Here is a 22207-nt window from a genome sequence, read left to right as displayed (position 1 = left end):
TTAGGACTCATGTCAGGGGTTAGGACTCATAACAGGGGTTAGGATTCATGTCAGGGGTTAGGACTCATAACAGGACTCATGTCAGGGGTTAGGACTCATAACAGGACTCATGTCAGGGGTTAGGACTCATGTCAGGGGTTAGGACTCATGTCAGGGGTTAGGACTCATGTCAGGGGTTAGGACTCATAACAGGACTCATGTCAGGGGTTAGGACTCATTCCTGTGTATATAGACTTCTTGCATATTTTATTTGTATTTTATTTTATATGTTTGTTGGAGGAGCTCAGGAGAATCTATGTGTGTGTGTGTGTGTGTGTGTGTGTGTGTGTGTGTGTGTGTGTGTGTGTGTGTGTGTGTGTGTGTGTGTGTGTGTGTGTGTGTGTGTGTGTGTGTGTGTGTGTGTGTGTGTGTGTGTGTGTGTGTGTGTGTGTGTGTGTGTGTGTGTGTGTGTGTGTGTGTGTACCTGTGTGTACCTGTGTGCGTCTCAGTGGCGGGGATGAACCACCTGAGGGAGTACGGCATCGTGCACAGAGACATAAAGCCAGGGAACATCATGCGAGTGATCGGAGAGGGCGGGCGCTCCATCTACAAACTGACCGACTTCGGAGCGGCTCGAGAGCTGGAGGACGACGAGCAGTTTGTGTCTCTGTACGGGACAGAGGAGTACCTGGTGAGGAGCATACACACCTGTTACACACCTGGGGAGAGCACACACACCTGTTACACACCTGGGGAGAGCACACACACCTGTTACACACCTGGGGAGAGCACACACACCTGTTACACACCTGGGGAGAGCACACACACCTGTTACACACCTGGGGAGAGCACACACACCTGTTACACACCTGGGGAGAGTACACACACCTGTTACACACCTGGGGAGAGCACACACACCTGTTACACACCTGGGGAGAGTACACACACACCTGTTACACACCTGGGGAGAGCACACACACCTGTTACACACCTGGGGAGAGTACACACACACCTGTTACACACCTGGGGAGAGCACACACACCTGTTACACACCTGGGGAGAGTACACACACCTGTTACACACCTGGGGAGAGTACACACACCTGTTACACACCTGGGGAGAGCACACACACCTGTTACACACCTGGGGAGAGCACACACACCTGTTACACACCTGGGGAGAGTACACACACTGACACACCTGGTGAGGAGCACACACACCTGTTACACACCTGGTGAGGAGCACATACACCTGTTACACACCTGGGGAGAGTACACACACCTGTTACACACCTGGGGAGAGCACACACACCTGTTACACACCTGGGGAGAGCACACACACCTGTTACACACCTGGGGAGAGCACACACACCTGTTACACACCTGGGGAGAGTAGACATACTAACACACCTGGGGAGGAACACACACACCTGTTACACACCTGGGGAGAGCACACACACCTGTTACACACCTGGGGAGAGTAGACATACTAACACACCTGGGGAGGAACACACACACCTGTTACACACCTGGTGAGGAGCACACACACCTGTTACACACCTGGGGAGGAACACACACACACCTGTTACACACCTGGTGAGGAACACACACACCTGTTACACACCTGGTGAGGAACACACACACCTGGGGAGGAACACACACACCTGTTACACACCTGGTGAGGAACACACACACCGCATTTGTATTCATGTTTTGTTTATATGTATTACTTTTAACTAATAGCTTTCTGGTCTTAATTCTTAAAATATTTTTGACTTAATTTCCCAAATATTTGAAAACAAATGTATTTGAACTTCATTCCTTAAATATTTAGTTTTTTATTCTCAAAACATTTAGAATTAAATCTACAAAAATGTAGTAGAGGGTCAGCCCCAGAGGCCTGACCCCCAGAGGCCTGACCCCCAGAGGCCTGACCCCCAGAGGCCTGTACTACGAAGCCGGTTCAACCTAACCTGGATGTGTTTGAGTTAGCCGGTTGGCCTAATCCAAAACATACGCGCTCTCGCTAAGCGGTCCTACGACGCGGGTTATCAAGTGGATCGCTCAAGCCAGCCGTTTCCTATCTAGTTAGGCGTTCACATGAGAGGGGTGGTATCTGGAGCATTCGACCAATCACAGACATGGAGAAGCGCACTGACAGCGCAGCGTCATACTTCCTGAATGAAAAGTGAACTTTAATATTAGACATATGAAGAAGTTAAAGTTTAAATATCCATGACTTAAACACTTGATCCAGGATCAAAGCCACAGAGCTGCACCTGCAAGGTGAACACAGCTGGGAACAGAACAAGTGTTTGAATGCGTACATTAACAGCTTTATGATATCACTGCCCGTCTAAGACACCATCTGACTTTCATTACATCTGACTCCAGTGTTTCCTCAACTTAATGTGTTGCTTCAAATAATGCTTCTGCATCCAGTCTGTGACGCTGTGAGTGTTGCACGGCCAGATACGGCTCAGCTGACTCAGATCAGGAGATGATACATTATGAAGTGATATGGACTGTACTTAATGTGACTCTGATCCGGTTACTTATGTTGTGGCAGATATTTCAGTAAGCTTTCTTAACGCTAATGTTATAATAGTCAGATTGCTCTGAAGATGGAGGTGATATTCTATTCATGTTCACGTTCACACAGTCGCTGATTGTTGCCGGCCGTCTTTCCTGCGACGGCAGCTTTTCTGTATTTCCTTTCTCCTGTAATATGACTTGATCGCTTTAAACTCCGCACACTGAGCTCTGATTGGTCAGCAGGCGGTGCTTTCACTGAGTTGAGCTCTTAGCCTGCAACCTAACCTGCTCCCGACCAGGCTAGCCGCTCAACATCAGTTACCATGGAGATCTAGCCGCTAAAAAGAGAACCAGCTTCTTAGGACCGGAAACCCAGAGTTACCCTGAAGTTAGCCGCTAAGAGAACATCCTGCTTCGTAGTACACCCCCCTGGTGTTGTCCCAGTAGTTGTTTACCCTCTCCTTCTGTGGTGTTATTCCCGCAGCATCCGGACATGTACGAGCGAGCTGTTCTGAGGAAGGATCACCAGAAGAAGTACGGAGCGACGGTGGATCTGTGGAGCATCGGAGTCACTTTCTACCACGCAGCGAGCGGCAGCCTCCCCTTCAGACCGTTCGAGGGGCCACGGCGCAACAAGGAGGTCATGTAAGAGGAGGAAACATCACTAACACATATATACTTTATTCAACAAGGAGGTCATGAGAGAGGAGGAAACATCACTAACACATATATATACTTTATTCAACAAGGAGGTCATGAGAGAGGAGGAAACATCACTAACACATACTTTATTCAACAAGGAGGTCATGAGAGAGGAGGAAACATCACTAACATATATATACTTTATTCAACAAGGAGGTCATGAGAGAGGAGGAAACATCACTAACACATATATACTTTATTCAACGAGGAGGTCATGAGAGAGGAGGAAACATCACTAACACATATATACTTTATTCAACGAGGAGGTCATGAGAGAGGAGGAAACATCACTAACACATATATACTTTATTCAACAAGGAGGTCATGAGAGAGGAGGAAACATCACTAACACATATATACTTTATTCAACAAGGAGGTCATGAGAGAGGAGGAAACATCACTAACACATATATACTTTATTCAACAAGGAGGTCATGTAAGAGGAGGAAACATCACTAACACATGTATACTTTATTCAACAAGGAGGTCATGTAAGAGGAGGAAACATCACTAACACATATATACTTTATTCAACAAGGAGGCCATGAGAGAGGAGGAAACATCACTAACACATATATACTTTATTCAACAAGGAGGTCATGAGAGAGGAGGAAACATCACTAACACATATATACTTTATTCAACGAGGAGGTCATGAGAGAGGAGGAAACATCACTAACACATATATACTTTATTCAACAAGGAGGTCATGAGAGAGGAGGAAACATCACTAACACATATATACTTTATTCAACAAGGAGGTCATGAGAGAGGAGGAAACATCACTAACACATATATACTTTATTCAACAAGGAGGTCATGAGAGAGGAGGAAACATCACTAACACATATATACTTTATTCAACAAGGAGGCCATGAGAGAGGAGGAAACATCACTAACACATATATACTTTATTCAACAAGGAGGTCATGAGAGAGGAGGAAACATCACTAACATATATATACTTTATTCAACGAGGAGGTCATGAGAGAGGAGGAAACATCACTAACACATATATACTTTATTCAACAAGGAGGTCATGAGAGAGGAGGAAACATCACTAACACATATATACTTTATTCAACGAGGAGGTCATGAGAGAGGAGGAAACATCACTAACACATATATATACTTTATTCAACAAGGAGGTCATGAGAGAGGAGGAAACATCACTAACATATATATACTTTATTCAACAAGGAGGTCATGAGAGAGGAGGAAACATCACTAACACATATATACTTTATTCAACGAGGAGGTCATGAGAGAGGAGGAAACATCACTAACACATATATATACTTTATTCAACAAGGAGGTCATGAGAGAGGAGGAAACATCACTAACACATATATACTTTATTCAACAAGGAGGTCATGAGAGAGGAGGAAACATCACTAACACATATATACTTTATTCAACAAGGAGGTCATGAGAGAGGAGGAAACATCACTAACACATATATACTTTATTCAACAAGGAGGTCATGAGAGAGGAGGAAACATCACTAACACATATATAATAATAATGAGGCTGTTTTCTGACTGTATGTTTGTGTCTCAGGTATAAAATCATCACAGAGAAACCTTCAGGAACGATCTCCGGTCACCAGAAGAGTGAGAACGGGAAGATCGAGTGGAACACCGAGATGCCCGTCTCCTGCAGCCTCTCCAAGTCAGAGACTCTCCTACATCTCACAAAACACTCACTAAATGAGTTTAACGTCATAAATATGTTTAAATGTTCCTCTGCATCACGTTGCTTTAGAAACACTTCTGCTGCCTGCGTTTCACATTTAGACTTTATTTAACCCTTGAGTTACTCTATATACGAACACATTTATAAAAAGGTTACCTGGATATTAAATGTTGAATTGATAAACTTATTATATTGTTTCCAGGGGTCTTCAGAGCCTTTTGACCCCGGTGCTCGCCAACATCCTGGAGGCGGATCAGGAGAAATGTTGGGGATTCGATCAGTTCTTCGCCGAAACGAACGACATCCTTCATCGAACCATCGTCAACGTGTTCAGCCTTCAACAAGCAACGCTGCACCATATCTACATCCACCAGTACAACACGTACGTTATATTATCAAACCATGTCTTCATCCACCGGTACAACACGTACGTTATATTAAACCATGTCTACATCCACCAGTACAACACGTACGTTATATTATCAAACCATGTCTACATCCACCAGTACAACACGTACGTTATATTATCAAACCATGTCTACATCCACCGGTACAACACGTACGTTATATTAAACCATGTCTACATCCACCGGTACAACACGTACGTTATATTATCAAACCATGTCTACATCCACCGGTACAACACGTACGTTATATTATTAAACCATAGCTACATCCACCGGTACAACACGTACGTTATATTATCAAACCATGTCTACATCCACCAGTACAACACGTACGTTATATTATCAAACCATGTCTACATCCACCAGTACAACACGTACGTTATATTATCAAACCATGTCTACATCCACCGGTACAACACGTACGTTATATTATCAAACCATGTCTACATCCACCGGTACAACACGTACGTTATATTAAACCATGTCTACATCCACCAGTACAACACGTACGTTATATTATCAAACCATGTCTACATCCACCAGTACAACACGTACGTTATATTATCAAACCATGTCTACATCCACCGGTACAACACGTACGTTATATTATTAAACCATGTCTACATCCACCGGTACAACACGTACGTTATATTATCAAACCATGTCTACATCCACCAGTACAACACGTACGTTATATTATCAAACCATGTCTACATCCACCGGTACAACACGTACGTTATATTATCAAACCATGTTTACATCCACCGGTACAACATGTACGTTATATCAAACCATGTCTACATCCACCGGTACAACACGTACGTTATATTATCAAACCATGTTTACATCCACCAGTACAACACGTACGTTATATTATCAAACCATGTCTACATCCACCAGTACAACACGTACGTTATATCAAACCATGTCTACATCCACCGGTACAACACGTACGTTATATTAAACCATGTCTACATCCACCGGTACAACACGTACGTTATATTATCAAACCACGTCTACATCCACCGGTACAACACGTACGTTATATTATCAAACCATGTCTTCATCCACCGGTACAACACGTACGTTATATTATCAAACCATGTCTACATCCACCAGTACAACACGTACGTTATATTATCAAACCATGTCTACATCCACCGGTACAACACGTACATTATATTATCAAACCATGTCTACATCCACCGGTACAACACGTACGTTATATTAAACCATGTCTACATCCACCGGTACAACATGTACGTTATATTATCAAACCATGTCTACATCCACCAGTACAACACGTACGTTATATTATCAAACCATGTCTACATCCACCAGTACAACACGTACGTTATATTATCAAACCATGTCTACATCCACCGGTACAACACGTACGTTATATTAAACCATGTCTACATCCACCGGTACAACACGTACGTTATATTATCAAACCATGTCTACATCCACCGGTACAACACGTACGTTATATTATTAAACCATAGCTACATCCACCGGTACAACACGTACGTTATATTATCAAACCATGTCTACATCCACCAGTACAACACGTACGTTATATTATCAAACCATGTCTACATCCACCAGTACAACACGTACGTTATATTATCAAACCATGTCTACATCCACCGGTACAACACGTACGTTATATTATCAAACCATGTCTACATCCACCGGTACAACACGTACGTTATATTATCAAACCATGTCTACATCCACCGGTACAACACGTACGTTATATTATCAAACCATGTTTACATCCACCGGTACAACATGTACGTTATATCAAACCATGTCTACATCCACCGGTACAACTCGTACGTTATATTATCAAACCATGTTTACATCCACCAGTACAACACGTACGTTATATTATCAAACCATGTCTACATCCACCAGTACAACACGTACGTTATATCAAACCATGTCTACATCCACCGGTACAACACGTACGTTATATTAAACCATGTCTACATCCACCGGTACAACACGTACGTTATATTATCAAACCACGTCTACATCCACCGGTACAACACGTACGTTATATTATCAAACCATGTCTACATCCACCAGTACAACACGTACGTTATATTATCAAACCATAGCTACATCCACCAGTACAACACGTACGTTATATTATCAAACCATGTCTACATCCACCAGTACAACACGTACGTTATATTATCAAACCATGTCTACATCCACCGGTACAACACGTACGTTATATTAAACCATGTCTACATCCACCGGTACAACACGTACGTTATATTATCAAACCATGTCTACATCCACCAGTACAACACGTACGTTATATTATCAAACCATGTCTACATCCACCGGTACAACATGTACGTTATATTAAACCATGTCTACATCCACCGGTACAACACGTACGTTATATTATCAAACCATGTCTACATCCACCGGTACAACACGTACGTTATATTACTAAACCATGTCTACATCCACCAGTACAACACGTACGTTATATTATCAAACCATGTCTACATCCACCCGTACAACACGTACGTTATATTATCAAACCATGTCTACATCCACCAGTACAACACGTACGTTATATTATCAAACCATGTCTACATCCACCGGTACAACACGTACGTTATATTATCAAACCATGTCTACACCCACCGGTACAACACGTACGTTATATTAAACCATGTCTACATCCACCAGTACAACACGTACGTTATATTATCAAACCATGTCTACATCCACCAGTACAACACGTACGTTATATTATCAAACCATGTCTACATCCACCGGTACAACACGTACGTTATATTAAACCATGTCTACATCCACCGGTACAACACGTACGTTATATTATCAAACCATGTCTACATCCACCGGTACAACACGTACGTTATATTATTAATAGGGCCGGGACTCGATTAAAAAAATTAATCTAATTAATTAGAGGCTTTGTAATTAATTAATCGAAATTAATCGCATTTTTAATCACATATAAATATATTTGACCTGAGAACAGTGAGAAGCAATTTTTTTCACATGGATTTTAGTATACCATTAGGCGCATTCACACCGCAGTACTTTTCCCACAAAGGTTCATGAGAACTCTTTGAACCTGGGGGTGGATTAGACAAATGAAGCCGCTGACGTCACTTGTTCTTCTTTGGGTTTACTGGCAGGCCGCAAACCACTTCACGTCGTATACTGCCGCCCAAAGTCCCCGGCCAGAAGTCCCCGGAGTTGGGGACTGGCTTCAGTAGAAGCTGCTGGGAGTCCCAGCAGCTTCTACTGAAGCCTTCCGAGTAAATCGCCAGAACGCCGACACCTCCTCATCTCCACCGCTCCCATGTTTTATTTTGTGTTGCCATAAGTTAGTCTCTCTGCGTTTATGCGCTGGGCTAATGCTAATAATGCTAATAATGCTAATGCGAGGATAATAAAATGGCGGCTTCACAAAACTGTTTGGGAGTTTTACGGGGCGTGGTTTGCAATCCGCCCAGCCAATCAGAAATATAGCTCTTTTCTCACAAGAGAGCCGTACGAAAGTCCCTGCTCTCTAGCAGCTCTCTGCTCTCTAGCAGGGACTTTCGTGGGGGTAAAAAGGTTCTCATGAACTAATTTTAGTACCGGCTCTTTTTGGTGTGAACGCGATAAAAGAGGCTAGCTTCCACGCTAGCTTCCACGCTAGCTGCTATATGTTTTGCATTGAGGTGATACTTGAGGCTTGATGTGCTGCGGTGATATGCGAATTCCTTTTTGCATAATTTGCACACAACCGTGCTCTTATCGACGCTTCCATCCGTCCGTTTTTTAAAACAACATTTCCCACTGTTGTTCACTGTGGTTTGTTGTTGTCTGAAGTCATGAACGTTAGTTGGTGCTCCAGTATAATCGGTACGCCTGAAACTCATCCAGTGAGAAACGTTCCGCGGTGCAAAAATAAGTGCGATTAAAATGCGTTAATTTTTTTAACGCGTTAATTTTTGTGTAATTAATTAATCTTAATTAACGCGTTAAAGTCCCGGCCCTAATTATTAAACCATAGCTACATCCACCGGTACAACACGTACGTTATATTATCAAACCATGTCTACATCCACCAGTACAACACGTACGTTATATTATCAAACCATGTCTACATCCACCAGTACAACACGTACGTTATATTATCAAACCATGTCTACATCCACCGGTACAACACGTACGTTATATTATCAAACCATGTCTACATCCACCGGTACAACACGTACGTTATATTAAACCATGTCTACATCCACCAGTACAACACGTACGTTATATTATCAAACCATGTCTACATCCACCAGTACAACACGTACGTTATATTATCAAACCATGTCTACATCCACCGGTACAACACGTACGTTATATTATTAAACCATGTCTACATCCACCGGTACAACACGTACGTTATATTATCAAACCATGTCTACATCCACCAGTACAACACGTACGTTATATTATCAAACCATGTCTACATCCACCGGTACAACACGTACATTATATTATCAAACCATGTCTACATCCACCGGTACAACACGTACGTTATATTAAACCATGTCTACATCCACCGGTACAACATGTACGTTATATTATCAAACCATGTCTACATCCACCAGTACAACACGTACGTTATATTATCAAACCATGTTTACATCCACCGGTACAACATGTACGTTATATCAAACCATGTCTACATCCACCGGTACAACACGTACGTTATATTATCAAACCATGTTTACATCCACCAGTACAACACGTACGTTATATTATCAAACCATGTCTACATCCACCAGTACAACACGTACGTTATATCAAACCATGTCTACATCCACCGGTACAACACGTACGTTATATTAAACCATGTCTACATCCACCGGTACAACACGTATGTTATATTATCAAACCACGTCTACATCCACCGGTACAACACGTACGTTATATTATCAAACCATGTCTTCATCCACCGGTACAACACGTACGTTATATTATCAAACCATGTCTACATCCACCAGTACAACACGTACGTTATATTATCAAACCATGTCTACATCCACCGGTACAACACGTACGTTATATTATTAAACCATGTCTACATCCACCGGTACAACACGTACGTTATATTATCAAACCATGTCTACATCCACCAGTACAACACGTACGTTATATTATCAAACCATGTCTACATCCACCCGTACAACACGTACGTTATATTATCAAACCATGTCTACATCCACCAGTACAACACGTACGTTATATTATCAAACCATGTCTACATCCACCGGTACAACACGTACGTTATATTATCAAACCATGTCTACACCCACCGGTACAACACGTACGTTATATTAAACCATGTCTACATCCACCAGTACAACACGTACGTTATATTATCAAACCATGGTCTACATCCACCAGTACAACACGTACGTTATATTATCAAACCATGTCTACATCCACCGGTACAACACGTACGTTATATTAAACCATGTCTACATCCACCGGTACAACACGTACGTTATATTATCAAACCATGTCTACATCCACCGGTACAACACGTACGTTATATTATTAATAGGGCCGGGACTCGATTAAAAAAATTAATCTAATTAATTAGAGGCTTTGTAATTAATTAATCGAAATTAATCGCATTTTTAATCACATATAAATATATTTGACCTGAGAACAGTGAGAAGCAATTTTTTTCACATGGATTTTAGTATACCATTAGGCGCATTCACACCGCAGTACTTTTCCCACAAAGGTTCATGAGAACTCTTTGAACCTGGGGGTGGATTAGACAAATGAAGCCGCTGACGTCACTTGTTCTTCTTTGGGTTTACTGGCAGGCCGCAAACCACTTCACGTCGTTATACTGCCGCCCAAAGTCCCCGGCCAGAAGTCCCCGGAGTTGGGGACTGGCTTCAGTAGAAGCTGCTGGGAGTCCCAGCAGCTTCTACTGAAGCCTTCCGAGTAAATCGCCAGAACGCCGACACCTCCTCATCTCCACCGCTCCATGTTTTATTTTGTGTTGCCATAAGTTAGTCTCTCTGCGTTTATGCGCTGGGCTAATGCTAATAATGCTAATAATGCTAATGCGAGGATAATAAAATGGCGGCTTCACAAAAACTGTTTGGGAGTTTTACGGGGCGTGGTTTGCAATCCGCCCAGCCAATCAGAAATATAGCTCTTTTCTCACAAGAGAGCCGTACGAAAGTCCCTACTCTCTAGCAGCTCTCTGCTCTCTAGCAGGGACTTTCGTGGGGGTAAAAAGGTTCTCATGAACTAATTTTAGTACCGGCTCTTTTTGGTTTGAACGCGATAAAAGAGGCTAGCTTCCACGCTAGCTTCCACGCTAGCTGCTATATGTTTTGCATTGAGGTGATACTTGAGGCTTGATGTGCTGCGGTGATATGCGAATTCCTTTTTGCATAATTTGCACACAACCGTGCTCTTATCGACGCTTCCATCCGTCCGTTTTTTAAAACAACATTTCCCACTGTTGTTCACTGTGGTTTGTTGTTGTCTGAAGTCATGAACGTTAGTTGGTGCTCCAGTATAATCGGTACGCCTGAAACTCATCCAGTGAGAAACGTTCCGCGGTGCAAAAATAAGTGCGATTAAAATGCGTTAATTTTTTTAACGCGTTAATTTTTGTGTAATTAATTAATCTTAATTAACGCGTTAAAGTCCCCAGCCCTAATTATTAAACCATAGCTACATCCACCGGTACAACACGTACGTTATATTATCAAACCATGTCTACATCCACCAGTACAACACGTACGTTATATTATCAAACCATGTCTACATCCACCAGTACAACACGTACGTTATATTATCAAACCATGTCTACATCCACCGGTACAACACGTACGTTATATTATCAAACCATGTCTACATCCACCGGTACAACACGTACGTTATATTAAACCATGTCTACATCCACCAGTACAACACGTACGTTATATTATCAAACCATGTCTACATCCACCAGTACAACACGTACGTTATATTATCAAACCATGTCTACATCCACCGGTACAACACGTACGTTATATTATTAAACCATGTCTACATCCACCGGTACAACACGTACGTTATATTATCAAACCATGTCTACATCCACCAGTACAACACGTACGTTATATTATCAAACCATGTCTACATCCACCGGTACAACACGTACGTTATATTATCAAACCATGTCTACATCCACCGGTACAACACGTACGTTATATTAAACCATGTCTACATCCACCGGTACAACATGTACGTTATATTATCAAACCATGTCTACATCCACCAGTACAACACGTACGTTATATTATCAAACCATGTTTACATCCACCGGTACAACATGTACGTTATATCAAACCATGTCTACATCCACCGGTACAACACGTACGTTATATTATCAAACCATGTTTACATCCACCAGTACAACACGTACGTTATATTATCAAACCATGTCTACATCCACCAGTACAACACGTACGTTATATCAAACCATGTCTACATCCACCGGTACAACACGTACGTTATATTAAACCATGTCTACATCCACCGGTACAACACGTATGTTATATTATCAAACCACGTCTACATCCACCGGTACAACACGTACGTTATATTATCAAACCATGTCTTCATCCACCGGTACAACACGTACGTTATATTATCAAACCATGTCTACATCCACCAGTACAACACGTACGTTATATTATCAAACCATGTCTACATCCACCGGTACAACACGTACATTATATTAAACCATGTCTACATCCACCGGTACAACACGTACGTTATATTAAACCATGTCTACATCCACCAGTACAACACGTACGTTATATTATCAAACCATGTCTACATCCACCAGTACAACACGTACGTTATATTATCAAACCATGTCTACATCCACCAGTACAACACGTACGTTATATTATCAAACCATGTCTACATCCACCGGTACAACACATACGTTATATTATCAAACCATGTTTACATCCACCGGTACAACATGTACGTTATATCAAACCATGTCTACATCCACCGGTACAACACGTACGTTATATTATCAAACCATGTTTACATCCACCAGTACAACACGTACGTTATATTATCAAACCATGTCTACATCCACCAGTACAACACGTACGTTATATTATCAAACCATGTCTACATCCACCGGTACAACACGTACGTTATATTATCAAACCATGTCTACATCCACCGGTACAACACGTACGTTATATTATCAAACCATATCTACATCCACCAGTACAACACGTACGTTATATTATCAAACCATGTCTACATCCACCGGTACAGACACGTACGTTATATTATCAAACCATGTTTTACATCCACCGGTACAACATGTACGTTATATCAAACCATGTCTAACTCCACCGGTACATACACGTACGTTATATTATCAAACCATGTTTACATCCACCAGTACAACACGTACGTTATATTATCAAACCATGTCTACATCCACCAGTACAACACGTAGTTATAATCAAACCATGTCTACAATCCACACGTACAAGACACGTACGTTATATTAAACCATGTGCTACATCCACCGGTACACACGTACGTTATTTATCAAACCACGTCTACATCCACCGGTACAACACGTACTTATATTATCAAACCATGTCTACATCACCAGTACAACACGTACGTTATATTATCAAACCATAGCTACATCCACCAGTACAACACGTACGTTACTACTCCACCAGTACAACACGTACGTTATATTATCAAACCATGTCTACATCCACCGGTACAACACGTACGTTATATTAAACCATGTCTACATCCACCGGTACAAACACGTACGTTATATTAAACCATGTCTACATCCACCGGTACAACACGTACGTTATATTATCAAACATGTCTACATCCACCAGTACAACACGTACGTTATATTATCAAACCATGTCTACATCCACCGGTACAACATGTACGTTATATTAAACCATGTCTACATCCACCGGTACAACACGTACGTTATATTATCAAACCATGTCTACATCCACCGGTACAACACGTACGTTATATTACTAAACCATGTCTACATCCACCAGTACAACACGTACGTTATATTATCAAACCATGTCTACATCCACCAGTACAACACGTACGTTATATTATTAAACCATATCTACATCCACCGGTACAACACGTACGTTATATTATTAAACCACGTCTACATCCACCAGTACAACACGTACGTTATATTATCAAACCATGTCTACATCCACCGGTACAACACGTACGTTATATTATTAAACCATGTCTACATCCACCGGTACAACACGTACGTTATATTATCAAACCATGTCTACATCCACCGGTACAACACGTACGTTATATTATTAAACCATAGCTACATCCACCGGTACAACACGTACGTTATATTATCAAACCATATCTACATCCTAAATTTTTGAGGTTTGAAAAAAATCGAATACCTTCAGAAGAAAACGATAAACTTTCCCTTTAGCTTTGCAAAAAGTATATATATTTCTTCAGAGCTGCGTTCCCTTGGTTCATTTTGAGATTTTCATAAAAAGTCTGAATCTTGGGGGAAATAATCAGTTTTTTTTTAAAAGTCAAAGATTTTGAGGGAATTCTTTTTTTGATTTTCAGGAAAAAAATCAAAATGTTGATATTTGGAGAATTTTTTCGAAAAATATTGAGTTTTGAGAAAGAAAATCAGAATTTCAGAGATTTTCAGAAAAATGTCAGAACTTTGGGAATAAAAAGAGAAAAGAAGATTCAGATTCTGAGATGTTTGTTCCGAGCTGCTGTTCCCTGTGTGTCCTCAGGGCGTCGCTGTTCCAGGAGCTGTTGTCTCGGCGCTGCAGTATCCCGCTCCACCACCAGGAGCTGCATTACGAGGGCCGCCGCCTCGTGCTTGACCCGAACCGCCAGGCGCAGGTTTTCCCCAAAACATCCCGAGAAAACCCGATCATGCTGCTGAGCCGCGAGGCCGTCGCCACCGTGGGGCTCATCTTCGAGGACCGTACGTTATTTATTCAATTATTACTACTTTATTCATGTTTTTATTCATCTTCGAGGACCGTACGTTATTTATTCAATTATTACTACTTTATTCATGTTTTTATTCATCCCCGAGGACCGTACGTTATTTATTCATTTATAACTAATTTACTGATGTTTTTATTCATCTTCGAGGACCGTACGTAGAAAACTACTTCATTTTCCGTTTTGAGAAAAAAAAGGTTTTCAAGAAAATAATTTTGAGAATTAAGTCAGTGTTTTTTTTTATATCCGAATTTTGCGATTTAGAAAAAAATCGCCATTTTTGAGATTTTGATAAAAAAGTCAACATTGAGAGAATTTTTTTTGAAGTTTGAGATCTTGAGATAACAAAAACAATGACACGTACATATCCTGGTTTGTGTTTGTTTATCAATTCAAACATTTGACAGCTTTCTTAAATTTTACATTTTAATATCGGCTTCTCCTTGGATTCCAAGTATCAATAAAAGGTTTAAAAAAATACCTAAAAGTGAGTTATTTAGCTTTAATTAAAGAGCTGCCTCTAACCTGTTTCCGTGTTTCTTTCTCTGCAGCGAGTCCCCCGAAAGTTCAGCCTCGCTACGACCTGGACCTCGACGCCAGCTACGCTAAGGTATATCAAATCACTTCAAACAAGACCAGTTATCCCTCATTTCTAAATTCTGACTTTTCTTTCCTTCTGAAAATCCCATTTTGTAAAAAGTTTTTTCCGAAAATCTCAAAATTCCGATTTGTTTTTTAAAAACTCAAATGTCTAACTTTTTCTTTAAAATGTCAGAATTTAGATTTTTTTCCTGTAAATCTCAAATGACTTTTTTTCTTAAAATTAGGACTTTTTCTTGGAAATCTGCAAAACTCTTTTTCTCAAAATGTTTAATTAATTATCGTTTTTACTGTGTTTATTGTATTTTGTAACTGGCACTACAATTTCCTTCGGGATAAATAAAGTCTTATCTTAATTATCCTAATATGTAAATGTTGTTGTTGTTGTTGTTGTTTCCAGACGTTTGCTGGAGACGTGGGTCACCTGTGGAAAACCTCCGAGTCTCTGCTGCTTTATCAGGAGCTCGTGAGGAAGGGAGTGCGAGGCCTGATGTGAGTTAAAAACCAGCGAGGTCGTTTGTTGTTGTTGTTGTTGTTGTTGATGAAGACATGCTGAATATTATGGGATGTTCTGTGTGTGCAGAGAGCTGATGAAGGAGGACTACAGTGAGATCCTTCACAAGAAGTCTGAAGTCTTCCATCTCTGCAATTACTGCACCCAAATCCTGCAGAGGACGGAGCAGCTGTGAGACATTTTCATTAACCAATTTAGTAATATATTGATTCAACTATTTATTTATTTAGATATTTATTTATATTTGTTTTGTTGATTTATAATAAGGTTGTTTATTAAATGTTTATTCATTAATTTAGATATTCTTTTCATATATTTCCGTTTGACTTAGGTCTTTATTTGTTCTTTTATTACCTCTATTTAAAACGAATGTGTTTCTGCTGCAGGTTTGAGGTTATGATGCAGGCCAACATGCTGTCCTCAGAGTACGACGAGATCTGTGACATGCACAAGAAAGTCCTCAGAGTGAGCTCACACACACACACACACACACACACACACACACACACACACACACACACACGCACTGTGTACTCTGTGTGTATAACGGTGTGTATCAATGTGTGTGTGCAGATCTCTGGTTCTCTGGAGCCCATCGAGCGAACGTCTCAGGATTTGAAGTCTAAGTTCCTCCCCTCCGGGCTGCTGAGTGACAGCTGGATCCTGCAGGTTGGAACGCACCCCGAGGACCGGAAGTGAGCTCACTGCCCGCTTATACTCAATATTCTGCATATCTTTTGTTGATAAGCTTAATGAACTTAATGAACACCTCCGTCAGAAAATCCAGCTCTATTTTGCTAATTGTATTAAAATCACATTTTTATTTCATGTTTTTTATTAGTTGAGATATTTAGTTATAGTTACTTATTTTGTATTGAATTAGTTGTTTATTTATGTTGTTATTTTTTTGTTTTCTTACTTTTTTCTGTCATTTATTTATTTTGGGTTATTTATTGATTTTCCTATTTATTTTGTAACTTATCTATTTGTTTATTATTTATTTAGTAACTGAGATTTTATTTAATAAATTATTTATTCATCAATTATTTCGGTTATTGTATTATTTATTTAATGATATGTTTATATTAATGATGCATTATGTATTGATGTATTAATGGTTATATGATGATTCCCTTCAGTGTGGAGAAGATCAAAGTGCTGCTGGACTCCATCACAGCCATCTACCATCAGTTCAAGAAGGACAAAGCTGAGAGGCGTCAGTGTTTACATGCATCTCATGATAATATGAATTTATTCCCTTTTAAAATATCTATGGATCCTTTCTTTAATCTGCTGTAACTCTCACTGTGTTCAGGTCTGCCGTACAACGAGGAGCAGATCCACAAATTTGACAAGTAAATATATATTCTGTGTTTATTTATTACAATAATATCAGTTCTGCCAATCGGTCAAATCATTCGTTAATAAAGTTAAACTACCGTTTTTTTTTTTGATAATTCTTTTGTGGTAAAATAATCAGTATAATGTGACCTTCACATTCATATTAATAATGACTGTGTCCTTCAGGCAGAAGTTGGTGCTTCATGCGTCTAAAGCGCGCTCCCTCTTCACGGAGGAATGCGCCATGAAGTACCGCCTCTTCATCTCCAAGAGCGAGGAGTGGATGAGGTACGGACAGGAAGTGACATCACACGTTGCCATGACACCCCGCTCTGTTGCTAAGCGACCCTGTGTGTGTGTGTGTGTGTGTGTGTGTGTGTGTGTGTGTGTGTGTGTGTGTGTGTGTGTGTGTGTGTGTGTGTGTGTGTGTGTGTGTGTGTGTGTGTGTGTGTGTGTGTGTGTGTGTGTGTGTGTGTGTGTGTGTGTGTGTGTGTGTGTGTGTGTGTGTGTGTGTGTGTCGGAAGGTGCATCACGTGAGGAAGCAGCTGCTGGGAGTCTCCTCTCAGCTGATGAACATCGAGAAGGAGATCACTCTGTTGATGGAGCGGGCGCTCAAGGTGACAACAACAACAACAACAACAACATATTGATTTAATACAGTTTATTACATTTATTTTGTATTCATGTAGTTATTTTTGATTGATTATTTATTTAGCTTGTTGTTTTTTTTAGAAAGTGAGTTATTAATTACATTGTTTATTTATTGAGTGAGTTTATAATTCACATGAGTATTTATGTATTAATTAATGCTTTTGGTTAATTGAGTATTTATTAGTTAATTGTATGTGTATAAGTTAATGAAGTCCTAATTACCTGTGTGTGTGTGTGTGTGTTGTTAAAGCTGCAGGAGCACGTCCCTCAGAAGCTCCTCCCCCTCCTCTCCTCAGGGATGAAGCCTCAAGCTTTCCTCAGCCAGAACACGCTGGTGGAGATGACTCTGGGGTACCTTCATCATCTTCGTCATCATCACATGTCACAGGAACATGCAGAACATCATAATAACGTGTGTTGCTCCTCAGGATGAAGAAGCTGAAGGAGGAGATGGAGGGCGTCGTGAAGGAGCTCAACGAGAACAACCACTTCCTGGAGAGGTAACAGGGGGTTAATACAGGGTTAGCTTAGCTTAGCACAAACACTGGAGGTGGAACTGCTAGCATGGGGGGTTAATACAGGGTTAGCCTAGCTTAGCACAAATACTGGAAGTGGAGGGGAACTGCTAGCATGGGGGGTTAATACAGGGTTAGCCTAGCTTAGCACAAACACTGGAGGTGGAGGGGAACTGCTAGCATGGGGGGTTAATACAGGGTTAGCCTAGCTTAGCACAAACACTGGAGGTGGAGGGGAACTGCTAGCATGGGGGGTTAATACAGGGTTAGCCTAGCTTAGCACAAACACTGGAGGTGGAGGGGAACTGCTAGCATGGGGGGTTAATACAGGGTTAGCCTAGCTTAGCACAAACACTGGAGGTCAAGGGGAACTGCTAACATGAGGGGTTAATACAGGGTTAGCTTAGCTTAGCACAAACACTGGATGTGTAGGGAAACTGCTAGCATGGGGGTTTAATACAGGGTTAGCCTAGCTTAGCACAAACACTGGAGGTGGAGGGGAACTGCTAGCATGGGGGGTTAATACAGGGTAAGCCTAGCTTAGCACAAACACTGTAGGTCATGGTGAACTGCTAGCATGGGGGGTTAATACAGGGTTAGCCTAGCTTAGCACAAACACTGGAGGTGGAGGGGAACTGCTAGCATGAGGGGTTAATACAGGGTTAGCCTAGCTTAGCACAAACACTGGATGTGGAGGAGAACTGCTAGCATGGGGGGTTAATACAGGGTTAGCCTAGTTTAGCACAAACACTGGAGGTGGAGGGGAACTGCTAGCATGGGCGGTTAATACTGGGTTAGCCTAGCTTAGCACAAACACTGGAGGTGGAGGGGAACTGCTAGCATGGGGGGTTAATACAGGGTTAGCCTAGCTTAGCACAAACACTGGAGGTCATGGTTAACTGCTAGCATGGGAGGTTAATACAGGGTTAGCCTAGCTTAGCACAAACACTGGAGGTGGAGGGGAACTGCTAGCATAGGGGGTTAATACAGGGTTAGCCTAGCTTAGCACAAACACTGGAGGTGAACTGCTAGCATGGGGGGTTAATACAGGGTTAGCCTAGCTTAGCATGAACACTGGAGGTGGAGGTGAACTGCTAGCATGGGCGGTTAATACTGGGTTAGCCTAGCTTAGCACAAACACTGGAGGTGGAGGGGAACTGCTAGCATGGGGGGTTAATACAGGGTTAGCCTAGCTTAGCACAAACACTGGATGTGGAGGGGAACTGCTAGCATGGCTCCACGAGAGTTATATCAACATTTAGGGTTTTTTAATGAGATAGTGATTTAAATACAGTAGATTCAGAGGTTTAAGGGGTTTTTAGAGTTCAGATTTAAGACTCTTTAAAAGGTATTATCTATAAAATTGATAAATACAAATGAGCCTATTGTATATAAAGCTTTATTAAATATTAGTGAAATGTAAGAGATTTATTATCAGATTTAATCCTCTCTTCAGAAGGAGCGATGCTAACACTTTCCCTCCACTCCCAGTGTTTGTGCTAAGCTAAGCTACGTCCCGGGTGATGCATATTTTTATTTAATGAATGTTTTTGTTTCCAGGTTCGGGTTTATCCAACGTTCAGATTTGTGTTCCTGAAATGTGTTAAAATATGTGCATATTTAATGAGAGTATGGCTCATTTGCATATTTAAACATGCTATTTCAGAAAACTTGTAATACAAAAAACAATTGTCTTTATGTAAGTAATTAACTGGAGAAAATTCCAGCTGATATCTTTAAGTTAAAAAAATGACCCTATTCACCTGGAGTGTCTCGCCTTAATGAATGTTTTTGTTTCCAGGTTCGGGACTCTGACGCTGGACGGGGGTCTGAGAGGGTGAACGGGGGTCTGAGAGGATGAACATGAGTGTTTCTCCGGAGGTTTCTGCAGTGTGTAAATATCCTGAAGAGTTTCCTGTAAATAATAATAACTGTCAGAAACAGCTTTTCTACTTCCTGTTACTGCTGCTTCAAACACGCTTTAAACGCTGAAAATCCCTTAAAATCCCTTAAGTACTTCTTAATTTACCCCTTAAAACACAGACTATGGTGAACGTTTAATTAGGACATTAATAATAAACGGCAAGGTGTTATTAAGTGTATGGGATATTTCAAAATGATTTATGATATTTAAGGGAACATTTAAGTATTCCCTTAAATATACAAAATAATACTTAATTTAAAAAAAAAAATTAAATCAATTTTTTTTTGTCTGCCAAATATATGGATCTTTTAAAATGAGATTTCAGGGTAAATTGAGGATTATTTAAGTGTTTTTTTAAGGGGTTATTGTATCCATGGGTTGAAATAAATTAAGATATTTCTAAGGTTTTTTCTGTATTCTTTAATTGGATAAAAAGTAAGGGTAACTTTTGAGGCTATTTCAAGGAGTTTTTAACCCTTAAGAAAAGGCCTTAACTGTGCAGAAAGACTTAAAAATACCTTAATATAAAGCCCTTAATTGTGTCTTTAATTACTCTAATGTGTAACCTGATGGCCTTTTAAAATGAAATGTAAGTGGGTTTAGTTTAAAGATACCGATGACCTTTGTTCATTATTGATTGTTCTTAAAGGCCGATCAATAATGAACGAGTTGAATCATTGAATCATATATCGATGAGTCTCCGGTCAGTACCCATCTCTTCCTGTTGTCGATAATCAGCGATGGAACAACTTGTAAATAAAGATATATCTTATCAAAGCTCTGTTGTGATTGGTCAGCTGCTTGGAGATGTCCCGCCCCTTAGCCTATTAACACAGAATAACCCTTCAAATGTATAAAGTTTGATTTATAAATTAATAGATTTAATAATTTAAAAAGTAAGACGAGTATTAAAGTTTAAATTGACGACTTTAATGACAATAAAGAGATGAGTGTATTCTGTCACATGTAACCCTTGTGTGGTGTTTGTGTCGTGGGTCTGCTGCACCCGCTGCCTTTTGGGCTTTCAATCAAACTATCTGTTAAAATGCTCAACAGATGTTACTTCCTCTCAAGCAACACAAACAGATGTTACTTCCTCTCAAGCAACACAAACAGATGTTACTTCCTCTCAAGCAACACAAACAGATGTTACTTCCTCTCAAGCAACACAAACAGATGTTACTTCCTCTTCAATTGGTGCCTTGCCCAAAACAACACAGATGTTACTTCCTCTCAAGCAACACAAC

General features: G+C 40.7%; 1 protein-coding gene across 1 annotated transcript in view; it reads left to right on the top strand.

The window, feature by feature from the left end:
• Positions 1–21737, top strand: part of tbk1 (TANK-binding kinase 1) — a 34235-nt gene extending 12498 nt beyond the window's left edge. Inside the window, exons 5-21 of the mRNA XM_034232224.1 lie at positions 489–670; positions 2998–3158; positions 4776–4886; positions 5113–5292; positions 15196–15392; positions 15967–16025; positions 16416–16507; positions 16599–16700; positions 16916–16994; positions 17103–17224; positions 17669–17745; positions 17845–17884; positions 18057–18157; positions 18390–18487; positions 18772–18872; positions 18950–19021; positions 20838–21737. Of these exons, the coding sequence (XP_034088115.1) occupies positions 489–670; positions 2998–3158; positions 4776–4886; positions 5113–5292; positions 15196–15392; positions 15967–16025; positions 16416–16507; positions 16599–16700; positions 16916–16994; positions 17103–17224; positions 17669–17745; positions 17845–17884; positions 18057–18157; positions 18390–18487; positions 18772–18872; positions 18950–19021; positions 20838–20877 (1814 nt within the window). The 3' untranslated portion in view covers positions 20878–21737. The remainder of the gene's footprint in view (positions 1–488; positions 671–2997; positions 3159–4775; positions 4887–5112; positions 5293–15195; positions 15393–15966; positions 16026–16415; positions 16508–16598; positions 16701–16915; positions 16995–17102; positions 17225–17668; positions 17746–17844; positions 17885–18056; positions 18158–18389; positions 18488–18771; positions 18873–18949; positions 19022–20837) is intronic.
• The last annotated feature ends 470 nt before the right edge of the window (positions 21738–22207 follow it).

Source organism: Gymnodraco acuticeps, unplaced genomic scaffold, assembly GCF_902827175.1.
Source record: "Gymnodraco acuticeps unplaced genomic scaffold, fGymAcu1.1, whole genome shotgun sequence".
NCBI classification, from domain to species: domain Eukaryota; kingdom Metazoa; phylum Chordata; class Actinopteri; order Perciformes; family Bathydraconidae; genus Gymnodraco; species Gymnodraco acuticeps.
This window is presented reverse-complemented; position numbering and strand designations above follow the sequence as displayed.